The sequence below is a fragment of the Cylas formicarius genome, unplaced genomic scaffold, assembly GCF_029955315.1.
Source record: "Cylas formicarius isolate icCylForm1 unplaced genomic scaffold, icCylForm1.1 PGA_scaffold_8__14_contigs__length_24414737, whole genome shotgun sequence".
Taxonomy (NCBI): domain Eukaryota; kingdom Metazoa; phylum Arthropoda; class Insecta; order Coleoptera; family Brentidae; genus Cylas; species Cylas formicarius.
Window position 1 is genome coordinate 7,127,892 of NW_026844361.1, and position 15,832 is coordinate 7,143,723.

General features: G+C 35.1%; 1 protein-coding gene across 3 annotated transcripts in view; it reads right to left on the minus strand.

Moving 5' to 3' along the window:
• Positions 1–11,934: 11,934 nt before the first annotated feature.
• LOC132706325 (endothelin-converting enzyme homolog) overlaps positions 11,935–15,832 on the minus strand; it is a 33,671-nt gene continuing 29,773 nt past the window's right edge. For all 3 annotated transcript variants that reach the window (XM_060677599.1, XM_060677598.1, XM_060677596.1), the window contains exon 12: positions 11,935–14,203. In XM_060677599.1, coding sequence (XP_060533582.1) covers positions 13,839–14,203 — 365 coding nt within the window. In that variant the 3' untranslated portion in view covers positions 11,935–13,838. The remainder of the gene's footprint in view (positions 14,204–15,832) is intronic.

Here is a 15,832-nt window from a genome sequence, read left to right on the forward strand (position 1 = left end):
TTTAATATACTGCTCAAAAATATAAAACGTCTCTAGAACAATTCATTCATTTATTCAATACTGTTCAGTAATACCTAGATTATAAACCAGCATTATTTATAAGTACGCTTGTACTGCCATATAATATTTCTTGATTTCTGTCTCCTTTTCCATGGTTATTTTGTAATACATACTATTTTTATTTTTACCTGCACGGATCTTAAGTATAGCAAACATCAAAAGTCCCAATATAAAGATGTATTTCTATCAATTTGTAATATTTTGAAATAATCAGTTTAACTGCTCATGCAAATTTATAACTGCAGTATGTGAGAAAGCAGTATACCGACGCGTGGGGTCGCCTTTAGGTTGGGGTGTCCGGTGCGACGTGTCGTAGACTTTTATTCGGTTGTCAACGTTCTGCGGCACGTACGGCAACGACAACGCGCGTTTTGTTTTACGTTGGCTAGACGTATTGTTGATCTTAATTGCTTGAATTCAGGGGAACCACGAACCACCACCGCCATTCGCAAAGTCCCCTAGTTCGACCGTTTACGACTTCGAAGGAGGCAGTAAAACGATTTACGTCCGATTTTTAATTTCGGTTTCGGTTTTCGGTCACGCACGTCCGATAAAAGTTAATAGGAACAAAGCCTGTGCTGACAGCTGGCCGAACCGACGATTGTTTGGCGTATTATAAATAAGGCGGCCGACCGCCATGTTGCCGGGACTTGTGCAGTCGCAATTCACACGCCCTCGCTTTTCTTAATTGAAATTTAAGAAGGCGCGAAACGCGCTCCCGAAGCGTCTATAGTAAATTTAAAACGGCCGTTCCCACCAACATTTTTAGCGGTCCCTAAATTTAGGTTAAGGGCTACGTTCGTTTGCTAAACCCGTATAGCCGGGTAGCAATGGCTATATAATTTTTTCAAAAGCAACCCATATTGATAATTTACTTTACTGAGATGGAGAAAAATATTACGAGAGAACTTATATATAAAAGCGGTTCGGCTACAGCCATATTCCAACCTCCACGAGCCTCGATAGCCGTACATATCCTCTGTGAGACTTCTCTTTCGCATAGCTTCCAGCTTTTCAGTGGTCTGTCTCTTTTTCTTCTTTTTGGTAGCCCGCACTCATAATTTGTTTTGGGTATTCGCTCATTCGACCCATATATACAAACCACATCTGTTGTTTTTCTCCAATAGCATCTAATAGTCTCTTTTCTATATTCATTCTGTTGAAAATTTCGTCATTATACATCATTTCTGTAGAAACTACCTTTTCTTTCATAGACTTTGACGTTTTCCACAAACAAGCCTCTGACTCATACGTAATTGTACTTTGAACAAGGGAACATTCTCTTCTTACACTGGGTGTAATTGACATATAACAATTTTTCCTTCAAAGTAAATAAGACCTAAAAGTTCAGATTTTCACGAAATTATATATTTTGACACGACAATTGTTTTGATAACACCGTGTCTTTATCAAATGTAGTATTTACAAACTATCTGCTAATATATATACAGAAAAATTATCTTACCAAAATTATTTACCAAAAATTCTTAAGAAGTTTCTTTTCCAATTTTTACTAAGCTTTTCGTGTTATGATAGAAATGTTTCAGTGGGTTGATGTACATCACTGGTACTTCTTTTCCTTTCAAAGCATCCCATAACTTATTTTATGCACGGTCATATGCCTTCTTGAGGTGAGCGATGGTTTTTTCGGCTAGTTGCGTCCCTCACGAAAACCACTCTGCGCTTCTGCATCTTCAATTGTGTCTTCTATACGATTTTTCAATAAACGTCCATACAGTCTACCAGTAGATGTTACACTTATCCATCTGTAGTTTTCGCTTAAATTTTTGTTTCCTTTCTTATGAATAGAGCTTATATGAGCCAATTTCCACTCATCCGGATTTTTTCCCCTTTCAGGTATGTAATAAATATAAATGTGAGGTCTCCTATGACAGCTGAGGAAGACGCCTTTAACACTTCTACCGGTATACCTCCCGCACCCGATGCTTTCTTATTTTTCATAAATCTTAATGTATGTTCTACTTCTATCTGTGTAAACTCTGGTTCCTGTATGTGTGTTGGTTCTTTCTCATACGTTATGCTTTTGAATTCATTTCGGTTTTCTGTTAGTAGTTCCTGATAATAGGCTTTCCATCTACTTATTCCAATAGGGTCTATTATTTTTGTCTCCTTTTTGTTGGTCTTAAGAGAATTTTGAGTCTTTCAAGCCTGCCTTGATTTCTAGCTTCCTACGCTTCTGCGAATTTCATTTCATTTATCTTTCCATGATTCATTTTTGGCTTTCTTTACTTCTTGCTTCGCTTCGTATTTCATTCTGTTGTAATATACTTTGTCTTGGTAGTCTTTTGTAGTCAAAAATTTTAAATAGGCTCGTTTCTTTTCCTCCCCTAATTTATTTGCTTCTGACTTAACGCTTCCTTCGCCGCCTCATGGATGGACTTTGTCAATTTGTTATATTTGTTTTCTATATTTTGTTCTTCTATAGTTTCAAATTTTCCAACCAGTTGTAATTTATACAATAACACCGTGGATTCGTAAGCTTTCTATATTGTATATTGGATAGTGAAGCTAATTTTTATTTTCTACTTTTGAGTTACCTCCAAGATGTTTGTGTGTTACGAAAAGTGCGCCAGTTACCAGAAAATGGTCTCAACCGCATACTGCTCCTCTTTGAACTATCACGTCATACCATTTAATTGCGAACTTTTGATTTACTACGATATATACGTTTGTTGAACCCATGAGAGAACTTGTTCTTGATATTCAAACTTTAACTCTATACTTCAACCTTAAAGAAATATTGCAAAAATTATAACGGTATTAGTTAATAATGTCTTAAGGTCTAGAAGAGTTAAAAATAAGTAAATTACATCCAATTTTTGACTCTGGGAAGAGAGAATATATGAATAATTACATGCTAATAGCGGTGATAAGCGTCTTCCCGAAAATTATAGAGAAAATAATTCAGAAAACAATGTTAGTATTTGTATACTTAAATAGACGGCTTCAAAGCAGTACACTCGGTGCAGGCATCGATTTTATAAGGTATGTTTGTAGGGCTGCTGATAAAGAACTTTTGGTAATTGCAGCATTTGTTAATTTAATAGTATTATCAAGTCATATCTAACAGGTAAAAAACAATATGTCAAGCTTCGGTGCTGGGGCCATCACTGTACTCACCTTACGTGCTGAATTTGAAAAATGCTGGACTTCACCACAATTCTTGCCTTTTGCTGACAAGACTGTGTTAATTTATATACGCCGGAAGAAAAAAGCATTGATGAATACTGCAAATACTGACCTTATTCTCCACTTAAGTTGGTTGTATTATAATATGCTAAAAATAAATAATATTTATCAAATGTATTCAAGAAAAAATATAGGACTTCTGATAATTATAAACACATAGAATAAGGTTCCAGAAAACGTAAGAAATATTAAAAAACTTAAATTGTTTGTTAAGCAAATTAAAGCATATGTATGTATTGTATATATAGGTGTTGTTATAAATAAATGAATCTTTAAAACAACGTGATAAGTAATTGTGGCACTGTTTATTATTATTATATTAGTGTAATGACATAGAGAAATAAAGAAATGTTTCCAAAAAACATATATCTACTACAACAACTTACGAAGCAACAATGAGAAGGTCCATTTAATATGCCCATGAGCAAGGATTAAAATATAACCTTGCGACATTCAACAATCAGTATGGCCGCTGAAGTTTGGGTGTGGCATTTTTACAGCAATATTTTCTCCAAATAGCCCAGATCTCGTTAAATAACCTGGGAAAACTAGTTAAGTGGATAGAAAACTCTGTGCAGGTTAGTGAGTGAAATGTAGGCGCGTGCGCGGAAGATCATTCCCAACTTGACGAAAATATCATAGCTAACCGAAGCACATCAATTTTTACAATAGACAATAGGCTACTAAATCAGTCTAGTTAGTACCAAAATTTAGGCTTTATTTAACAATCAACTAATCTCAAAATGGTGTTAGAGAAAGTTTTTTTACTTGCCAATACCCTCAAATGAAGACAAATTGAGATTTATTGATGATTTGAGTCAGAAACTATCAGCAACGTTTCGCCAATCATCCTGTTGGCTTATTCTGACTCGCATTCTACTCCGTACCTGCTTATATATTGTTTGAGAAGAATTGATGTATATTATATCAATTTTTCTAACAAAGAAAAATCCCAGAATCTATATAAATCTATAAACAACCAAACAATCTTAACAGTGACTCAGGTCCTTACCAGTGAACTATATAGGAACCAGTCAATGTTCATGCCACTCCTTTAGCTCCACTCTCCTCAAACATAAGCAGATACGGACTAGAATGCGAGCCAGTTTCAGTTAAGTTCTGGCGAAACGTCAACAAGTTTGATTTATAAACACAGCAGGACCCAAAAGTTTCTCGGTCCCTAAAAAACACGAAGTTTTTTGCATTATTGCTTGTGTCTTTTTTTTCTGATGTTAGAAGAAAACGCAACAAGCTCTAGAAAGATCTAGGCAGAAAAAATAACATTATCTCCAATTCGTAGTTTCAAATTATAGAGATCAAGTATTCATGCACCATTTTCGAATCAGTCGACATGTTACTAATATCGTTATAGAGAGCTTTGAACAATCGGAGTAATATTTCCATCATATGATATTGGAAGTGCTTCTTCCAATACACAAAGTGACCATGCATTCATTTTCCTTCAGGCTTGAAGAGTGCAAACATACTTTGAACGTTTCCTATACATTCCATGTTCATAATAACTGACTATTTCCAGGATAAGGCTAGCCACAGGTATTCCTACGGGCTTACTCAACAAACATCAGTTCAGATTGGGTTTGAGTAGCACCCCCACGTGCAGGGTGTGTGAACAAGTAGGCGAGACAGTAGCACACATTCGCTGCGAAATGACATAACCTCTCGTTTAGGCGTGAAGACATGCTTGGCGAATCATACCCATATCCTACAGTTATCAGTGAGCTTTCATCGTCTATGTGGAGTCACCATACTTAATGTAAAGCTAAGTATCTAGGACGAAGTACAATGGGCTTTCTGAGACCTAATTGTTGTAGTGTAGGCTACCGTCCTCCACTTACAGATACAAGTAAGCGGTACTTCCGAGTCAGAGAAGTGAGAGAAAGTGCTGATTCCACGCAAAATTTAATTTAATATATTGTATACGCCCGTTCTACATCAATATCTAGCCTTCGGTTTGGTGAGGCATGAAATTAAGTGTAGCCTACACTACAACACTTAGGCCTCAGCAGGTCCATTGTGCTTCCTCCACGACTGAGCACTTCGCTTTTCATCAAGTCTAGTCGCTCCACGTAAGCGCTGACAGCTCCAAGAGTCGTCTCCCTGATTACCGTAGGGGATGGATAGGGAGTTTGGGACATTCGCACACACTAAAGCATAACCGTAAAACACTTTCTTTATGGAGCAATCATGTGATAATGGCCCTGTGCTTATTTTACAGAAAAGAAGAATCTGTTAACTCTGATATAATACCTGAAAACAACTTTTGGCGAGTTTTTGTTATCATCTCGTGCTACTACAATATAAAGAGTCCTTGAACTCTTCTTAGAGAATATACACAGTGTTGTTCCTGTATCTGTAATCTTTCAATTTAGTTTTTTCGTTTTTATACACGTTAATTGTTCAAAGAAACGTCCACAGGCTACTGTAATACTATTTACAAATCGTCTGGATTCCTCCAATCGCCCTGTTGGCTTCTTCAGAACTTAAGTAAAACTGAATCCAGAAGGTTTGTAATTAGTTTTATACACGTATTTGTTTGTATGGTAGGCATTTTTTTATTGTAAACATGTTTTCTGTCCTAACCGATCTTCTGGGGTGGTCTTGGAATTAGAATTAATTTTTTTTGCACTTCTTTATTTAAATAAATTATGGTACCAAGTCGTTAATGATTGTGCGCGGGAAACACAATTGGCTTCACTGAAATGTCGGGACGGCTGAAAACAAAGGCGGCGGAGCAGAGGGGCTCGTAACAAAAACGATGTATCCTGTTCGTTATTCTTGAGCGGTTGAAGTGCGAGGGGAGAGGACGGGACGGAAGTGTTAAACAATGGAAGCTTTTCTGGACCATAATACTACTGCCGGTACGCTTGAACTTTGTTTTTCCTGTGCATTATACTAGGTGAGCAAAGATTCAGGTGTGTTGACATGGTACTTTCCACGCTGAACTGTCGTCGATCGATATGGCTGTCCCGACTGTTTTTGTTTATCTGGTAACGACTAATAAAATGCTATACGATCTTTATTTGTTTTAAAGTCGGTCTAAATTTTTGCATTTCTGTACCACCGAGCGTATTAAAACTTTCCCGCTTCTTCTATTTAGATATTCACTATAATTCTACCTACGTCGATCCTTAACAGAACCAAACAGTTTTAAGTGTTAATGTTAAATGATTGACTCTTTAAAACAAATTTGTAGCAACTATTAACAATTATTAACAAAGAAAAATACGACAATTCGACACATTTATTATTACTTATAACTAAACAAGACAACACGAACGGTAAATTAAATAACACTCAAAAAATAAACCTTCTTCTTTGTAGTCCTCATTTTCAGAAATTTTCCTCCCCTTCCCCCCCTTCACCAATGTCGTCTTTAATTAGGAAGATTTTCTAGTGTTATGTTCATTTCTTTGCACGTCTTTCGATTGGAGCTACCATAGGTGAAGAAACAAAGTTTTCCGGATCCCATTGAATCGATGCAAAGCTTTCATAAAACAATTTTGTATCGTTACAGAAGAAACTTCATTCTTGACAGTTATGATGTCATAAAAAGCTTGAAAAACATCTATGGGCTTGATAGCTTTCTTAAGTATGAACCCGCGATTCCGTGGCCTAGAGTTTGACATACTTATTTTATATTTTGTAGTTTTACCTCAAGAGGAAAGGGATACAAATAATTAAATTTTTAGAGTTTGTGTTATCACTTTTATAGTAAATTCTAGAAATTATTTATACATAATGTCCTGTTAAATTTCCACCTTCGCACTTGAAATGAATTAATTTAATTAAATTTTTTTTCGACATTAAATTTTGCAGGAAATTTTCGTACTAAAATTTTTCTCTCGTAAGGAGAGCATGATGTTTAAATATAAGTTTACGTTGGGTGTTACTACAGTTTGCATTTGTGTCGGTTTCCTCTGTTTTTCCAATGGAACTAACTAAACTCTTCTTATTTTTCTTTTGCTTTGCTTTTGCTTTTTTTGGTGGGTGAGCTGAAGTACTTTTTTTTTAAGATAAAGAAATAGGAGCAAAAAAAAAGAGTTTTGAAACAAAATTTGTTCATCTTTCCAGAACCAAACAGGATTGTCACAAAATACAACATTAAGCCGGAATATATCAAGTCTTTCTTAAGGTCAAATCAAAAAAAAAAAGAAAAATAATGATTTTACTCATATTTAACTTTTTTTAACTAGGAATTTTGTGTTTAAATATACATTAGGTGTCATTAACAAGCGATTAGAAAACATGCTGCTATACTGTTAAACTTTATGAACGAGATTTTTTGTCCAGATATATGTAGATTTCGTTTTCTTTTTTTTTATATTTGAAAACGAATGAGGTTTGGCGTATTTCTGTTGGGCCACAACCAAGGAAAACTTTTGCAATAAGATGCCTATGGGACAATTTAAAGCTGATAATGAAATTATGATTTGAAACAAATGAAAATGTAACTACCCCATTATTTTCTACATAAAATGCGATATTTCCTAATTTCTTAATAGGTTCGATGCTCTTGTCTTAAAACTATAACACTTACATTTTGCATTGCGATATGCACAAATTTTTAAAACAATAAAAAAAACAATTACCATAACCTAGAAGGTCCATAAATTAAATATCTGTGAAGTTGGTGACTATGTTAATAATAACTAAACAAGTTTACCAAAATAAAAAAAGAGAAAATCAATTGCCCAAGTGACATTTTAACTGTGAAGGTAGAGACCAAAAGTTTTATTCAATTCTTAACATCTATCAACTTTTCCTAGTAAACAGTGAATACTAACCCAAAGTTCGGACATATAAAAATATTCATAGATATACGTGAATTAGCTTCAAATGTTCGGTTTAAACCATTACCCGCTCTCGATTTGCGCCGTCGAGTTTGAAAACAGCCATTTATAACGTTCCATAATTCAATTTCGCTAAGTTTTTTTCCAATGCAGGACCTCCGTAAAGATAATTTCGGCAGTAAATTACGCCACTGGATAGGAAAACAAACCGCGCGGCGGGAAAAAACAATATAAAACGCGCAATTTTCGAATAAGCGCGGAAACTTGGGTCGTTTTCCGGACTGCAACTCTTTGCGAGACTGCAATCAATTTCGTTCTCCGTACTTTTCAAACCGTTTCCTTATTTGCGCTCTCTTCCCCGGTCGTAAATCTCGTCGAATTCATCGCAACAAACTCAACTTCTAAACTTCATGCGTTTAAAGCGAATGTATTATTTTTAACACGAAATGAAGGGCAGGAACTATAACACCTGTTTCGCACCGAATTCGCCAACTTCAACCACTTTATATACATATTTAAAAAATATATAATAAAACAGTCATGGACCAACGGCTTTGATTCGATCTATTTGATCGTTTTATTCGGCAACGCCATCTAGCTTTCAACGGAAACAGTTTAAAAGCGAAGTTTAGTAAAAACTCAAAAGATGTCGCAGTACATACACGGAATGGAAAAGAAGTATTTTTAATTCCCAACATACGCATTTTAGGTCTACGATAGAAATAACTGGAGCTGCTCAGAGATTTCGTTTAACGTTTGGTGGGTTGGTTAGTTTGACCATAATTGAAAGTTACTGGGAAGTATTCGGTTAGTTTCGGTTGAGCTGAGAGGAGAGAGTATAAACAACAGAAGCCAACCAAAAACTTATAGGTATATAGAGCCGGCAACACTGGATTTGGGTCAAACATTTAACGCCTTCTCATTAAATATTTATTTTAGCATACGGCGTCCAAATAGTGTGTCATTTATTATTTCTTTAAAAAAAAAGTTAAATGCAAAAGTTATATGTAGATATTATAAATATGTGAAGAACCAAACGTATATATTTTTAATGGAACACCCTGTATATTATTGCATTAGTAGATTTACATAAATTTACATTAAATTTTTTCCGACAAAACACCGAAAATTTGTCAAATTATGAGAAAATATCGCAATAAGCCCAGAAAAATAAAATAAACAATTTTTTCATTTTGTGAAAAAAAAATCCTTTCTTTACATTAATTTTCAAATTCTGCCTTTCTTAAAGCCCAAAATATTGTTGAACTAGTGTAAATGCAAAGTGCAAATGTAAGTTGGCCATGCGAAAAGTAGGTTAGCCAGACAAATGATATTTCGACCAATAAACAAAGTGAAACTTAATTAAATAGTTCTTTTTTGTTGTACACTTTTGTTCTTAGTTTTTAAGTGTTTTTTCTGGAACTATTAGCAGTATTTACATTGAATTTTTAATATTATTCCTAACGTGAAATACAGTTTCAATTGTTTTTCCAAAGTTGCTTCGAATTTCAGTCTTGGCCTGTCGGCGCCTAGCTCAGATTAGGTTCTCCATCGTAGCGTAGTTTCAAAACCTGCTGACTGCAAACAACCTTTGTTTTGTTTAAAAATCTCCTTTCAATGATTAACACCTAACCTGATCGGGAAAAATTTTGTCAACTGTCCTAATTAAGTGCATAAAATCTCAAAAAAGTGATGCCCGTATATTATAAATGCATTTTATTTGGCACATCGTCAGAAATATTCAGGTAATATTAATTTTTTTCCTAGTCTTTTGTGATCTTTTCTCATGGTTTGAAAGTAAAAATATGTTTGCCTCAAAAAAGACTAAGTTTAGGTATAGGAAGTCGTCAATAAAATTGAAAGAGCATTAATAGGAGTTGTTAATATACAGTATAAAATACAGGGTGTTCCACTTCCACGAAAATTTATATTTTCTTTTTGACTCACCCTCTATAAACAATTCGTATTAACTTCAAGACACGTTAATAAAAAATAAATAAATAAATGATTCTACCAAATTCTTGATAAATAAAAATTACAGCTGTCTGATCATTTTTGACTAAAAAATGGCTATAAATCTGAAAGCACTCAGACAACGACAACCCTGTATTAAGTGAACGAGTATAAAATGGAGTATCTTTTAATGCCACAATAGACAGGGTGTATATAAAATGTATATGTATGCATGTAACAGGTGATTCAATAAGAGTTTCCACATTACAATCTGAAATATTTTTGAAACGCCACTGTATTTGTTTATTATCATATGAGATTTCTAACCTCAAAACATAAACAAAATTAGTCATGGAGCAATATACGACTGAACAACGTGTAAAAATTGTGCAAGCCTATTATGAAAATAGTCGATCAAAAAAAAATGCATTTGGGGCTCTACGTGAAGTTTTCGGCGCGCAAAATCGACCTTCCGAGAGGACAATTTGGAATGTGGTTCAAAAATTTAAGCAAACTGGATCTGTAACTAACCTCAAAGTCCCTCAACGTGCTCGTGCAAGTCGGTCAGATCAAAATATTGCCATTGTTCGCCGAAGATCCAAACACATCGATTCGTCATCGATGGCAGCAAGTGGGCCTTACGTATTCAACCACACAGCGAATTTTAACAAAAGACTTGCATCTACACCCATATAAAGTCCAAATAACTCAGGAGTTGAAACCTCGAGATCATCAACAGCGCCGCGTGTTTGCAGAATGGATGGATTCAACGAAAATCATCTTTAGCGATGAGGCACATTTTCACGTTGGTGGCTTTGTAAACAAACACAATGCTCGTATTTGGGGATTAGAAAATCCAAAAAAAGCAATACGTCCTCAAAAACTCACTGTTTGGTGCGGAGGAATAATTGGCCCTTTTTTTTTCGAGGATAATGCGGAGAACGCTGTTACGGTTAATGGTGTTCGCTATCGAAACATGATATCTGAATTTGCATCCTCAAAAACAGACTGTTTGGTGCGGAGGAATAATTGGCCCTTTTTTTTCGAGGATAATGCGGAGAACGCTGTTACGGTTAATGGTGTTCGCTATCGAAACATGATATCTAATTTTGCATCCTCAAAAACTGACTGCTTGGTGCGGAGGAATAATTGGCTCTTTTTTTTTTCGAGGCTGATGCGGAGAACGCTGCTACGGTTAATGGTGTTCGCTATCGAAACATGATATCTGATTTTGCATCCTCAAAAACTGACTGTTTGGTGCGGAGGATTAATTGGCTCTTTTTTTTTTCGAGGATAATGCGGAGAACGCTGCTACGGTTAATGGTGTTCGCTATCGAAACATGATATCTGATTTTTTCTGGGAGCAGTTGGAAGGTATGGACATTGAAGATTTGTGGTTCCAACAGGATGGAGCCACTTGTTACACATCCAGAGAAACGATGCAATTGCTGCGGGGCGAGTTTCCTGGTCGGATTATTTCACGTGAAGTGATAGGAAACTTCAATAAGCGACATCATCTTTCATACCTAATTGTAATACACTAATCTAAAATGGCAAATAAAAATGTTTGTATATTTTTATATTCTTCCGAGTTTTTTTTATTATTTTAAAGTGGAAATCCTTATTGAATCACCCTTTATATGTGTGTATAAAATATATTAATGTTTGATTTCTCTGTATATTTGAAAATAATTTCAAATTATTTTTTTAGTCGTAATATGTTGAACGACCGCAATTTTCATATTTTGGATAGGACAAGCGTAAATAAGCTAATCATTTTGCATTTGGTAAAATATCCTCGCGGAATGAATTACAGCTTTTTTTAAAACCTTGTAGGAATTTATACCAAATATTATTTTCAAACAATTAGCAAAGGGGGAAATAAATGAAGCAAGCGATATTTATATCGAATAATAGTTATATACTTTTTATCACAGTAAAAATATACACAAATTTACACAAAATCGACACGAACTGCCGATATTATAATCAGTTTCCTACACTGATATGAGACAGGCAATTGCTAGCTCAGCCGGTCCGCGGCTAACAACGATATACACTATACAAAAGTTTACTATAACAAAAACATAATTACAGTATAATCGAAAAGCGCTTTGTATCGGTGTTTTCCCGCGCGAGGCCGCGCGCGCCATCTACATCCAAAATCTTAAAACAAAGATCTGTAAAAAATTACAATGTACCGCGGCCTCCAGCGGATTTGTTCCGAGCGGCGTTTAACCAACCAACATACCATGCAATCGGGGCCGCTTTAAATCGTTTTTGACGAATTTCCTAATTTCTCTAAGGCACTTTTGTGAGTCCTTTTGAAATTATCAGAAAATACATTTATTCTGGTAAACAAGCAAGGAAGTCAAATGTTCGTATGTCTGTGGCTACGTTGGCTTTATCGCATGGTATTTTGGATGGGATTAGTACCGCTCCTCCTAAATTATCTACCCTATTTAACCTCGCGTGATAAACGGAACGGAAAATTCGTATCCTGTTCACGCGTCATCAAAGAAACGGGAAATGGTTTTGATCTTAAAGGATTACATACAATTGTTATTTTATATTAAACTATTGTTTTGCTAATTTCGAATAACTAAGAGAAAAAAGGGTATTTTTTCAAGCCAAGGTTGATTAAAATTAACTGAAAATAGTCGCCTTTTTCCACACAAAAATGCGCAGACGTATAACTGGGTGCATACTCTCGTACCGTGTTGTCTCCGGTAGAAAATGGTAATAGCTTTGTTTGTATTGTTATTGGCACTGTCGCTTGGCAACGTCCCCTCGCATCATTGCGCAATCGCAATGGCGAGCATAAATTCTACTGTTGTGGGAAAAAACATGTTTAGCACAGGAAAGCAAAGTTGTACTTTGTTCGCTTGTGCTCAAAATAGCGATTTTTGTAAGAAGTTTTAGTTGGTCAATGATCTGCGAATGCGACTAACAAAGTTTTGCCTCAGCATTGATATACACATATTTCCGTGAAGAGTAGGTAGATAGATAGGATTTTTAAAAAGGTTTTACTGCCGTTTTGCTGTTCCGATAAAAAAAACACGTCCTATTTAATAAAAAAGCAAAATGTTTTTTGTAGGTTATGTTGTTTATTTGTTTATATGTTTCTGCATGCGTTCACCAACGAAGAGAGGGCAGCAGCTAGAATCTGGTGCGCCGGTTCTGAAACTGACTCGGTAAAACAAAATAAACACGAAAAAAAATAAAGAGCAATCTGTAGTTTGAAAAATTCTGTGCCTGCGTCGCCATTAGAGTAACTTATACTTGTCCTGGCGTACGAAGTACGAAAGACAGCATTCTCTCTGAAATTGGGGTGTAACTATAACACCTATAACAACCTTAAACAAATAGGTGGCGAACCACTGCTCTACATTTGACGGAAATAGACTATACTGGGCAAACTTTATCGGTCGAAGAGAAACCATTTTGTATGAGAAAAAGTTCAAAATGCAGACATAGTTTTTTTTTTATTTTAATCTAAGCGTTTTTTGGTGCAAAATAATTTTTCAAATTTTTAAGGGCGTTTCCACTAAGAAGTTTCGACTGATTTTTTTTTTCATTTCTACCTCCTCCTCTATCTATCCCTTTCTCTTTCTATCTCTCACTCTTTCTCTTTATGGATTTCTTTAGCCTCTCTCTAAAAGCGAAGTAATGGACTTTTTTCTTAAACAATGGTTTCCCATCAACAGTTTTTTAGTTACCTTCCACAAATGCAAAATTCGAAATAAAACGTTTGGCTAGACATAAGATTGTATCACCCTTGGCGCTTTGCAGCCCCGAATAGGTTTACCAGACCTCGCACTTTTTCCGGGGGTTCATCTTCGATCCGGGTTTGCAGCCGAAAGCATCGCTGAACTCTCTGAGATTGCTGACCGCTCCGATGACTCGAAACTTTGGCGGAGAATGACTGTCCCGTTCGATTTCCAAATTGGTCACCTCCTTGGTGATCGTCGAGCACCAAACTTGCGCGAACGCGACGAAAAACAGCTGCCGGTGACTGAGTGGTAATCCGGGCAGCCTCTGAGGTTCCGGTTTGTCCCTCATTAGGTCCAGGTAAGCATGGTACGCGGCTTTGAGGCCGCCGTTGTCGGCGATGTTCTCCCCCAGGGTGCGGTTACCGTTGATGTTTTTGCCGTCGATGCTGTACTGACCTAGTGCGAGTGAATTTTATCAAAGAAAATAACCAAAACTATTTCTTGAAGGAAAGGGGTCAAAATTATCAATTAGATAAGTTTTTGCTCCTCAAAATCGGTACTTCTCCAAAATAATAGGGCAAGAAGTATAAACAAAGAAACGGAAGTCAGCGAAAATTACAAAAAAGCAAATAGTTTGGAGCACGTTAAAGAAAACTATTAATGAAGCAAAAAACTTTTTTTTTTAATAAAAGGGAGAAAAAATCCATCAAACTGACAAAGATAACAGAATATTAACAAATAACAAAGAAATTTATGTTGCTTCTACCAACAGTAAGTCCACAGAATCAATTTAAAATAATAACACGTTCGTTGATGTTTTCATGGAAAACCAATGAAAACAAAGTCATTCTCGGACTTTGGTAGAATTGCCGCCGAAATCTTTTGCATTTCTACATAAAAAAAATAATGGGCGGAAGTAGACTTATCTCGAAACTAACGAAAATATTTCAAAATTTTTTAAAGGCTTGCTGAATATCTAAATGAGAATGACATCATGTCAAAAAAATAATCTGAGTACTTTCGATCCAGATCGGATGTCGTGTTCCCATATTTTTTCTTTCTTTTTATAGGTTTTTATTAGGAAATTGTGAAAAGTGTAACCAACTATGACATTTAAATCTGAACATCTGGACATTAGAAATTTAGTCTAGATGAAGCGAATTAGCCGTTTAGCCATTAGAAAATATTTCACATATTGTAACAAGGTCATTTTTTTAATAGCATTTCTGAACTATATATATATATATATATATATATATATATATATATATATATATATATATATATATATATATATATATATATATATATATATATATATATATATATATATATATATATATATATATATATATACCCAGCGTTGGCGTATCTTTTACAATGAAATTCTAATATCGTTCACAAGAATAATCCCAAAAAAATTCTTTACCTCACTTTAATGAGGTCGAGATTTGTTTGTTTGGGATGTAACCAGGGAGTTATGGAAATTACATCATACAATTTACCGAATGTATCTCAGAGACAGATAAATGGCAAAAACACTCATTACAACAATTGCTGTCCGGAAGAAAATGCTTCAAAAATTTCGTGTATAATGCTTCTCAAATGTCAAAATGTGTCGGGTTCGGGTCTTATTACTTCGTATGCTAACATAACAAACGATTCTCGATTAATTTTTAGTGTAAACCGAGGTGCAAAGTTTGCTGTTATTATAAATTCAAATTCAAAAAATAGTCTAATCCAGTACTAATAAATAAATTTAAACACCAATAGTTCGCCATGGGTTGAATACTGAGGAAAACTGTGATGGGAAGATTCTAACAAGAATTGAAATATTCTATCCATGGTCTACGGGTGTGCCCCATATTGCAGAAACTGAACGATGCTAATAAATGTTTTCTACATAATCTATTTAAAATGCATTTTTTTAAAATTTCGTATACTTTTTGTTCTTTATACATTTTTATTTTTATTAATCCTCATTTAGAAAATTATAAAAATGGACCTGAAAAAAATGTGCAAGATCCTTTGCCCTATTTGTTTATTTACACTTATTTGTTATCATAATTGTCTTTCTGTAAAACA